Source organism: Porites lutea, chromosome 1, assembly GCF_958299795.1.
Source record: "Porites lutea chromosome 1, jaPorLute2.1, whole genome shotgun sequence".
In the NCBI taxonomy this organism is placed as follows: domain Eukaryota; kingdom Metazoa; phylum Cnidaria; class Anthozoa; order Scleractinia; family Poritidae; genus Porites; species Porites lutea.
The window spans coordinates 2,730,361-2,741,015 of record NC_133201.1 but is presented as its reverse complement, the minus strand read 5'-3'; the positions used below and the strand labels follow the sequence as shown (position 1 = coordinate 2,741,015).

Genomic DNA, 10,655 nt, shown 5'->3' with positions numbered 1-10,655 from the left:
GCTTTTTTTGTACATTTCTTTGTCGTCGCTGCACGACTACGACATGAAAATGCCTAATTTCACGTTTTGTGGAGAACGTCACCACAAGACAACAAATTTATTTCTTTTTTCCTGAACTTCGATACAGTCTTTTAAATTCAACTCCAGAAAAAATTGCCAACATTTGACTAACTGAACTAGGTGGAATAAGCGCGAAAAAGTTTGAAGTAGCGCGAATTCACTTTTAAGTGACGTTTTCGTAACAATTAAATAATTAAACCGTTAACAAAAAGTGCTACTTAGGACTACACCCACCGGGACGATCATGCTCCACCTACTCCTGAAAAATTTCTGTATTTTTGCGTCATTTCCCTCTATTTCTCCCGCCTCCCGCCTCCCATACTCACTCCGGCCCTCTATTCTCCCGGGCTTCTGTCCCCCTTTGTCCTACCCCACAAGCGAGGTTTCTTTTCAGTTTTTACAAGCTATTTTTCTTATCAACAGTTTCACTTCTTGTCGAATGTCTTTCAACCTCCAGTTGTAGAGAAGAGGGTTTAGCGCAGAGGACAGAAAGCAGAGTGTAGCTGCGACATGAAAAATGCTATAAGCCATCTTCGTGTCAGCGCGGTTATTACTGAAAAACAAGATTGAAACACAAATTGCTTGTGGTAGGAAGGTACCCCAAAAGAGCAGTAAAATGTAGAGAATTGTGCTGACGGATTTTCGGTACTTGGTTAGATTAATAGCCGCGGGCTGGCCAAGGTTTTGACTGGCTTGGTTTATAGCCACGACCTGAAGCTGTTGACGTTTGATGATGCAGAAAACTTTAAAGTAAGAAAACGAAGTTATTGCAAGGCAGATAACACTCAAAGATCCCATTGTGAAAAGATCGAAAAAGTCGCGGATGGATTCTTGAGGGACTAGCCAGAGGCGTAACATCGAAAACGGCACGAGAGCTAGAAGAATTGTCGCAAAGATGAGAGCACGCCGCACTGTTATGAACGAACGACGACTCATGTAGAACCATCTTTCTATTGCCATGACAGTGGCTGTAACAATTGTTACAGAGTAAAAATAACGGCCAATAGTGTTGAAAATTCTTAACGCAGTGATGCGAAGTGTTTTGTTGTCGAAGAGGCTGGGGTTACCAAACATATAAGCTATAAAGGCTGGCTGGGTGATTAAGCCTGTGAAAAAGTCTGTTATCGCGATACCATCGAGGAAAATGTAAGATGGCGTTCTAAGGGAGCTGTTTCGCCATATCGTTGCTATGATCAATGCGTTACCTACCCCTGCCACCGGCGATGATACAATGTTAAAACCACATATTAAAATAACGTGCGCTCTTTGCAACTGAGCCATGAATGATAATGAAAAATGAAGGTTGCCTTTCCGAAAAGAAATCGAAGAGTTTTCAGTAGTGGCTGCAATTAGCTTGCAGTGAGGATATTACTTCAACTCAGTTCCTGAGCACGCTAACGAAAAGTGTAATGTCCTTGAAAGTTCTTTGAACACGTTGATCGAAGCAAAAATTCTGTGGAAGTAGTAAAAAATGAGCTCTTTGAACTCGAGTCTTCGGCTCTTGAAGGGTCATGGTAATTAAAAATACATGTATTTTTTAAAAATTTACATTGTTTCATTATTTTTGGTAATAACTGCGACGAAAAGTACTTGAACTTGATTTTTTCTTTTTTCATTAGCATTCATTACTTGTCACTTTCTATGCCTTTTTAATAAGTTTTTCTTAATTTCCGTCATAAATTGACGTTGTTTTGTTTAGTATAAAAAATCGTCCGTGAACTTAGTTTCGCTGTATTCTTTCTCTTCCTCCGTTTGCTTGGACGTTCGCCTTTAAGCAAAAGGAAGAGTTCATGTAGTCGTGCTGTCTTCGCACATGTATTCTTTTCTTCAAAAGATATGTAGGTTAACTTTAACTTCTCCTTTGCTCAAGGAAATTGAAATACAATATATATTTGTTCAATGAACAGTGACATTACACAAGATATATCGATAGAATTTAATTCAACTGCGCCTTGTTGTACCTAGTTGTCAGTGCTAACAGGAAATCTTCTTATTGTCAGCATTGAAAGCTTATGTTTGTTTTAGAAAAAAAGAAAAAGCCCTGTTTACGAAGCTTTCAATTTAAGACATCTGTCACGAAAAGAATAGGTTGTAATTAAAAGGGCTACTGGGAATTTATTGAAGTCAATTATAAGCTAACATTTTTCAGGAAGCAAGGAGTAAATAAAATGGGAATGTGATGAACTTTTCTTGGAAGATTAAGTACTGGAAATACAATGATTTGACCCTTTTTGGTGGTTCTGTGAGAACATTTCATTTCCTGTCCAGTGTAGTCAATGGTGATGGAAAGTGTTTAGTGCTCTTTCACTGCTAGACGAATTTTCTTGAACTTTCTTTTGTTGTGGAGTTAAAGCCTACAGAAAACTACGAGCAAGGCAAGCGCGAGACAATCAAAGATGGCGAGACACGCGCGACCTTGTAAGAAATGAAAGCCTCGCACGTCGCGCGTATCTTGCGCTCCACGCCCACGTACCTCATCCCTGTCTGCGCTCGCCAAACTTAAACACGCAAGATAAGTCTGTTGTGCATGCTGGTAGTTGCGGTAAAAGTTGCAAGAGAAAAAAATTAGCATGGTTCCTGTTGAAGCCGAGTGTTTGAAACGTCAAAACGTAAAACATGTGAAAATTGGCAAATCCCGGAAATGACTGAAACAGCAAGGTAGTTTACAGAAGTATGAGCAACAACTCATCTAACATAGTAGAGATAAGGATATTATTCACCGTTGTGTGTCTATTATATATATGGCTCGTTTATCGTTTGTCTCAGCATATACACTTTATTGGTCCCGACTTTTTTAGTCTTTTGACCACCTACTGCTGGTCTTCAAAAGGCGATGGTGTCGATTAGCTGTGCAAGACTATAAATTAAATGGCAACGTTGTTACCGGCGATTGGTGTATTACGGTTGCTACTACTGCTGACACTATAATGATTGGTGAATTGCGAAATTCGTGGATGGTAGGTTTCGATCCTAAACATTGTTAGCATTGATAGAGATGTTATTGTTAGCATTGTTAATGCAAGAAGCTGATGCTGGACATCCAAGGTATTGCTTCCTCCGGTGATGCTGTTAGGGGGAAGAAGTCTTATGTGCATAGCCTCTTACGATAGTGCACAAGTAAGGGTACGATCAAGTAAAGTCAATGTACTTAACCTCGCCCCTATGTCGATAGTGCCCGGTCTTATTTGCGTTTTCTGAAGCGCCTGAGGTCGGAGAACGGCTTTCACGAAGTCAGACCTGAAAGTGAGGTTAATAGTGCACCAATCAATAACAACCTGCAAGTGTAGATTATCGAGAAATATTAAGTGCTACCCTCAATAAAGACTGATATTTCTTACTTAAACACGGCGCTTTAGTTATAGTCCCGGACAGCGAAAATATACCATCGCCTCATGAAAACACGATCCTATCAAGTGTATCTTTAAAGTCAACACGCTTATCACTCGAATATCAGAAGACATGTTTATTAATAATTATAATCCACTGATAAATTTTCGCGCGATTTTATAAACCCCTTTCTGGCTTGCTGGTAAAACGGAGGACAATGCCCTTGGCTGAGAGATTGTCCTCAAAATTTCACATTTGCTCTCGAAGCTTCGCTTCCCGGGCAAATATTTATTTTTCGGACAATCTCTCAGCCGCAGGCGTTATCCTCCGATAAACCAGCCGCCGAAAGGGGTTTGTTTACTAATTAAAATCATAGGACTCTGCGGTCCCTTGCTGTCGTGGTCACGTGATCCTCTCTATCTTATGTTTCTCCAATCAATATCATCAAATTTCCTTGGTACTTGTGCGAATGCTTGAGGAGGCTTTGGTATAGGAATCTGCCATCCCTCGTTCAAAGCATTATTAGCCGACATGATCGCACCTTCAGCGTATCCCCTGTAGGGATGGTAGGCACTACCAACGACGTAGATGGACTCCCCTGGAAATGGTTTCTTAGCCCAGCTGGTGACTTGTTTCATTGACACTCCGCTGCCCGGTCTCTGAAGGTACCTGGAAAATGAGAAATTAGTGGTACTTATCGTTGTAATTGGTTAAAACCCGGAAGTCATGTGATAAGTAAATGAAATATGATTAGAAACAAACATTCCAACACTGAGTGACACACACACACGCACACCAACCCACGGCTAAACCCACGGCCTTATCACGTGGCAAAATTGTGGCACGAGTGACAGGATTGACTAGGGCGACTGGGGAAACTGGATTGACGTTAGCGACTGCAATGAATGGGCTGACTTGGGTGACAAGCAATTCAAAGGCCCGGTGGCTTGGGTGGTTAGCGGGGCCACGGGGGTGAGTTTTCCTAGCTTTCTCAGATGAATCCTGCTCACTCCGGAGCAACTTCTTACCAGGCTCCCTCGTCCCAATACTGATAGACGGTGCTGATTGGCCTAGGAATTGTCCTTTTGAACTTGTATTCCAAGGTGCGGTGAATCTCATCATCAACCATGGCTTTTGGTAATTTAAGAACATCGCCCCATTTTTCACCACAAGGGCCATCCTTGTATGCTACATGAAGCACAGCTTCGCCATTTGGACCACGCTCACTAAAAGCAGAAAGAATCATTTGATACGGTCTTAATTTTAATTTTTTTGGTGGTAAGAAACAAAGTTAGATATAATAGTTTGGCCTGGGCAGAGAGAGAAAGGATTGTAGTATTAGAACCCTTTAAAGCGCTGGAAGGGGGGAATTGCCCCTCTTTAATAGTAGTAATCAGGAACTAATCGGTTCTTGTATTCATCCTCTCTTAAGTACAGTCATTTAAACCACGATTTGACTAATATTTTCTTGTTCGCCATTGATCAAAAAAATTTGAAAATGCTGCCAAAAAATACGCGACATTCTTCAAGTCGAAGGCCACAAAATGATATTCAGCTATTTTACTCGTCCTTATACGAGGTACCAGAAGCCTACAGACTCCTGAAGAGGGTCAAGTGACTTACCTGTGAGGTACCGTCGACCCCAGACAGTCGCTATTGGATTCGAATCTCTCCATGGGATACAACCGATTCATCTTATTTGTGTACTCCTCCCACCACGCCCTTGAATAAACAGCCGCCCCCTTGAATGCCGGCCTCTTCATAATCGACTGGTAAACAGGATCGTGCTGAATCCTTTCAGCGATGTTACCCCTGACTTTGCAGAACGAGCCAGGAGGTGCGGCGATCACAAGTTTTGCTGCTTTGACTTCATACTTTGGTGTCTTTATCACGAACAAACCAGCCCGTTTGTCTATTGAAACGGTCCTGTAGTCTTTCCCCGCAAATATCTTCGCTCCAAGGTTTCTTGCAGATTTAGCGAGAGCGTCCACGAAGGCGGACATTCCCCTTTTCGGACGGAACTCTTTTCCCGAGAGTAAATTTAGCTGCTTGTAGTATTCCACCACGCCTTCAGGACTTCCTTTGAGGTCACCATCGTAGCCAAAGACATCAAAATAGTACCTCGATCCTTCAGGTGTCAGGAAATGGTGTTGAAATGTTTCAAATGTCGCGAAGTTGCTGATTTGGCTCATATGTTCTGGTTTGACGAGGTAGTCCAACATCTGTGAGCAGCTCATGTCCCTGAATGTACTGCGAGTTAAAGTTGGAAACGACTGCCTTTTTAATTCTTGTTCATCTCGGGATGCATTCCCTCTGGTTTCTGTGTTTGGGTTGGGATAAAAATTCCACTCCGCAAAGGGGATGTTTAACCTGGAAATAAGTTCCCTGAAGAAAAGCAAAATAAAAAATTAGTTTCCGGGCAGAGAAGCTAATAATAGTGAGTTTTAAGTACTTTCTTGTTATTTCCAGATCGAAATGAAATAATTTGGAACAGTTGGAAGTGTTGCATTGATTTTTTTCAAGAGAGGGTAAAACCAAAAATGTGCAATCTCGACCCAGAGCTCTTCTGCGCATTTAGAGGAGAGAGATCACGCGCATTATATTCTAAAAGCTGTAAGCAGTGGGGTGGAGAATGCAAAAATTGCGGAGTGCTCTCACCAATGCTCACGCATCGCCCTTGTCAGTCCTCTGCAAGAACTGTAAGAGCACCAGTTTTATCGAAGGACAATTGTTTTTTTTTGTTGTTTCTTTTTATTGTGTCAGGGTACACCCAAGCTGATGAATTCCCAGCACTCATGCTGACAGCAGAGCGAGCCCTTACTAGATGAAAATCGTTTACTTTTATAATAGTTTAATTTGTTTTATTTACCACATGTTGTGATGAACCTTGTCAATTCTCCAAGCTCCAAGACCTGGAACCAAAATAAGTATAAGTTAAGGATCAGCGACTCGTTTGTCATCCTAAAAGTCGCGAACGGGTAGCCAGGAAGCCGAATCATGGATACCTCACTTTTTTAAAACGTCCTTCTTCTTTTTACAAAGAGAAAGGTTTCACCTGTGCGCATAAAACGGCTCACCGGGGCCAAACACGGAAGAAGCCGACCGTTTATTTTCCTTCACATTAACATTATTGTTGCCTAAATCAGTTTAAAAGATTGTCACTGATCCTTTAATCAAAGTCAACCTGTCCCTTCTCCTTAGTCGAAGTCACCGTGCCTTTCCACCCTTCTTTTACCACTCCTCAGCGCAATGTCTTCAAAAAGTTGTATCTCTGGAATCTGTGGATAAAATCCTATGGTATGACCATTAAATTGAAAGCTACTTAGCACTTATGACATGGTAATCTTTGCTTTGCATGTTTTTAAGAGAATGGAGATTAGCTTCTTTTCTAGCAAATTTTATCATAGCATGGAAGAGAGTAATTGCTTGACGGCTTGAACGTCCAGGAAAAAACTCCTAACCGTCTTACTCACCTACTACAGTATCCGGTACTTGGGGAAAAACATAATCGTAAATCCTTCCTCCAAGACGAGCGTCCCTCTCAAAGACGCAAACTTTAGTTTCTTTGCCGTGCCTCAGGAGGGACTCGGCTGTGTAAAGGCCGCCGATACCTCCTCCAACAATAACCACGTCACAATCCTTTGGCACTTCTCCTCCTCCCACTCCTCCCCCACCTGTTTAAAGCAAGTCATTGATTCACCACTCTTATGACCACTGCACTGACGTTGATACTAAAATCACTATTGTTTAGCTAGCACTTACGAAAGTAAGAATCAATAGAGAGTGGTCCTCTTGCGAGATCTTATAATATTACTGCGTAATACTATAATTATAATAAAGACAGGAGTCGTGGCTGCTTTAAGGGCGCAGGACCAAGGGTGGTGAAAATTTATTGGTAGTCTGTTCCAGTCATTCAGATTGTTATTGTAATTGTAATTTGTTTACTCAAAGAGATGTGAGCAGGCAAAACTGCGAGGGGTGGGGTAGGGTGTGAGAGCGAAGGAATGCGCTCTTTCCTTTGTCCTCTTCCAATCGTTTTTTCCAGCTGTCTGACTTCGCACCGCACTCCGCTATATGAATACCCTACGCTACGAAGGAGAAACCACTGCTGCAGGGTACTATCACATGAACACATGAAAGAGGCTATAAAATTGATCGATTGTCACCGCTTCGGGAGATAAAATCTAAAATTACCGCCTCTAGATTGAGTTGTGGCCGCCATAATACGAGGTAATTTAGTCGAAATTTTCCGAAGAGTACTCTCGTAATTCTTATAGGGAATTCCCCTTTGGAACTGTAATGTTACAAATACAAGGGTGAATCGGAAAAATTCTGAAACTTGGAAGGCTTGCACCATCCTTCACTTTTATTTGTAGTAAGCTTATTCTTGATAACAGGAAGGCATGCAGCCGGCTCTTTTTCATTAGAGCTGAGGTACATGTAATAAAACGTGTTCCTACACTATACTTACAGAGTCCACAAGTCTTTTTACAGGCCTTCCTAATGTTCACCATAGATTTGCAGTATGTCTTGTAATGCCTACAGAAGGTTTCAGGCTGTAGATCTTTGCATTCTGGAAAACAAGAGGCTAACATAAAATTTACAAATTTGGGAACGGCACAACTTTATTAATTGTAATTTGAAGGTGTATTGTGACCTTGAAGTATACATATTATTGCGTAAAAAATTCTAACAGTTCTCCTATAAATCATAGTGTTATAATAGAGTAATTACTTTAAACTTGTTTTGCCTAATACCAAAATTACAAAAGAAACTTTCATTTTGCAGGGGGTGGAAAATCATTTCAAGTAGGAATTTGAGAAAGAGAAAATATTTCGGGCTTTTAATTTTCAGTTTCACATTCTTGAAATGAAGCGTAGTTCCTTATCTATCGTTACAATCCAAGTGCCACTCATAATTGAGGATTATAACAAGAAACAAATTTTCTCAATTTGAGATGATTACACTCGCGGCCAGTCAAGTGACTTACTGTTGGTCTCACGAGTAGTTTCCTTTTGATCATTTGTTTCATGGAAAACTGAATAGAGGCTGACAATGGTATGAAAGTGGATAAACTACAAAATAGACATTGCCAGAAACTGACAAAAAAACGAAAAGCTTTCTCTTTTCTTTTACCTTGTGACGATGTGACACAGATGAAACTTAATAAAATGAGAAAATAAAACCTCTTCATCTTTTCCTTCCGACAAGCTTCTCTTCACAGCTAACACTAAGTTTCGCTTGTCGTCATTTTTTTCACCTGCACACATCAAACAGCTGAATACATATTATATATCAAGCCTAGAGAGCGCCTCTTCTAACGAATACTCGACTCCCCTTTCATTACAGTAGGAGTTCACGTAAAATCCCCACGGATAGGAATAAATGAACGTACCTAACGACTTAACAGACTATCACTATACCTATATACGAACCCTTAAATGGATGTGATTCTATAGTTTTTAGCTGGAACAAAAGGGGTCTGGAAGAGGTTGCCTTTAGGCGACTAGGCGGGGGTCCCGGTATTCAGATATCTTTTCGGGTAGGTACGTACCCGTATCGCCGCCCTGGCCCCCTCCAAATTTGCACCTTGGGTTAGAAAGAATGATTTTGCCTTCAAAGTTATACTAGAAATATGCTCGTCCTAGGTTTATATTTCGTTGCTTATATATATTGTCAATTTTTTATGCCTTCCAAATATCACAGGCCGTTCTAAAATAAATATATTTGAATATTGAAGTCTAGTTTTCAATGAAGGGTCCCAAAATCACAAACCTTTTAATGGGTGGCACCTACCATTGTGGGGAGTGGGGGGAAGGGGGGCTCTCTCCTCCCCTGAGTTGCCACATCCTTTGAGTTTCTACCATTTATGGCCTGAAAACCTTAAGGCAGCTGTTGAGTCACAGCTGTCCTTATTTTCAGTTACAAATAACGTGGCTTTGATGTGTAGCCAAAACATCCAAACTCTATTTGTTTTGTATGAAGGAAGATGTTCTTCGCATGCAGTAAACTTCATCGGTATTGACTTGGCACATGTTAGTTGCCGTCATTCGTCTTTGTGGTCTTGTCTAGGGTTTCTTCCGCTTTTAGAACCGCAAAGTCTAGCTTCATCGCGTTTTCCATAAATCTTGGTTTTACCGGTCTCAGCAAGATCATAAATGGCGCACCTGCAAGTTGGGAAAGAAAAATCAACGATCCATGTTTTTGATCAATTCAACCAGTATCGCTGAAGTCCAGAACCAAACAGACATGCTGTGGTCCACATTTTGTGATATCGCACAGGGAAAGGACTGCCATGAGAGTAGCATTGCAATGGGGCAAAATGTTCTACTCTTCCGACACTTGTGTATAAATAATTTTAATTGTTCTGTTGATTTTCGAGAATTTTCACGTTACACAACAATAACAAAAAATATTATTGTATTCCCTTTCTATGTAACTGAACGATCTGCAAAAATCATGCAATTGAAATGCCTCACACAGAACAAATTTTGTTCCCTTTTACAGTGCTTCCGTTTCTGAGAGCCCACTGATAATTTGACTATCCCACGTCCACCTGTATGTCAACAATCACTAACTGTCATTTCATGATGCTTCGTTGTATTTTTGCCGCCAAAGGGTCATAAATCAAACAGAAAAGTCGGCATGTTTATGCCTTGTTTATACAGAAACCCACATATTGATACTGAGTTGTACTGGCCTGTCAGACAGGCTCCCTTCCAGAGAATGGACATCCCACAGTTTTTCCGCTCGTTCTTGCTTTTTCTCCACCAGAAAGAGTTTGTTTGTAGCAGTCTTCTCCTGGACTTTGCGACCATGAGATCGGATCGGAGTTTTCCCTGCTCCGGCAGGGTAGGAGTTTTAACAAAATGGTGAAAACAAGATGTAGCCTGAATATGTGAATAAATGAAGACAAGATGAAATAAAGGTTTTTTTTAGCCATTTATGTTTTTAGAATTTCAAAGATAATTCATTAAAAGTTAATCTAAAGAAATCTTTGAAAAGGGGGGTTTGGCGATTGCAAAAGAAAAAAAATATTCCCGAAAACTCCTTATTGTTTGTTGTTCTGTTCCAGGGTCCAGCACTCTGCTCTTCCGAATTCCGCAGTCCAATCCATATAATTCTTAATATGTATTCATTTACTAAAACTTTGCCGACACCACTCACTGAGGCGTTGGTGGTATAGTGGTGAGCATAGCTGCCTTCCAAGCAGTTGACCCGAGTTCGATTCCCGGCCAACGCAAATGTACTTTTTTTCGTCTTTTCTT

At 40.9% G+C, this 10,655-nt stretch overlaps 2 protein-coding genes and 1 non-coding gene across 3 annotated transcripts; 1 reads left to right on the top strand and 2 right to left on the bottom strand.

Annotated features, from left to right (window-relative positions):
• Nucleotides 1-273: 273 nt before the first annotated feature.
• Nucleotides 274-1,524, bottom strand: LOC140933930 (sphingosine 1-phosphate receptor 2-like). Its single transcript, XM_073383605.1, has one exon. The coding sequence runs from the start codon at nucleotides 1,339-1,341 to the stop codon at nucleotides 451-453; it is 891 nt and encodes a 296-aa protein (XP_073239706.1). The 5' UTR covers nucleotides 1,342-1,524; the 3' UTR covers nucleotides 274-450.
• Nucleotides 1,525-3,787: 2,263 nt separating this feature from the next.
• Nucleotides 3,788-8,603, bottom strand: LOC140933920 (L-amino-acid oxidase-like). Its single transcript, XM_073383594.1, has 7 exons — nucleotides 8,524-8,603; nucleotides 7,850-7,960; nucleotides 6,861-7,061; nucleotides 6,257-6,299; nucleotides 5,011-5,772; nucleotides 4,416-4,613; nucleotides 3,788-4,056 (listed from the first exon to the last, which is right to left on the bottom strand). The coding sequence occupies exons 1-7, from the start codon at nucleotides 8,579-8,581 to the stop codon at nucleotides 3,804-3,806; spliced, it is 1,626 nt and encodes a 541-aa protein (XP_073239695.1). The 5' UTR covers nucleotides 8,582-8,603; the 3' UTR covers nucleotides 3,788-3,803.
• Nucleotides 8,604-10,558: 1,955 nt separating this feature from the next.
• On the top strand, nucleotides 10,559-10,630 carry Trnag-ucc (transfer RNA glycine (anticodon UCC)). The gene has a single exon. It is a non-coding gene; the product is annotated as a tRNA-Gly (tRNA).
• The last annotated feature ends 25 nt before the right edge of the window (nucleotides 10,631-10,655 follow it).

Bases quoted from the DNA above. Each gene is read 5' to 3' on its own strand.
- LOC140933930 (XM_073383605.1), bottom strand. From the start codon at position 1,341: ATGGCTCAGTTGCAAAGAGCGCACGTTATTTTAATATGTGGTTTTAAC.
- LOC140933920 (XM_073383594.1), bottom strand. From the start codon at position 8,581: ATGAAGAGGTTTTATTTTCTCATTTTATTAAGTTTCATCTGTGTCACA. The intron at 6,300-6,860 runs GTGAGTAAGACG...TTTTGGTTCCAG, and splicing joins AGTACCGGATACTGTAGTAG to GTCTTGGAGCTTGGAGAATT. The intron at 4,057-4,415 runs GTAAGAAGTTGC...CTCATTTTCCAG, and splicing joins TATTGGGACGAGGGAGCCTG to GTACCTTCAGAGACCGGGCA.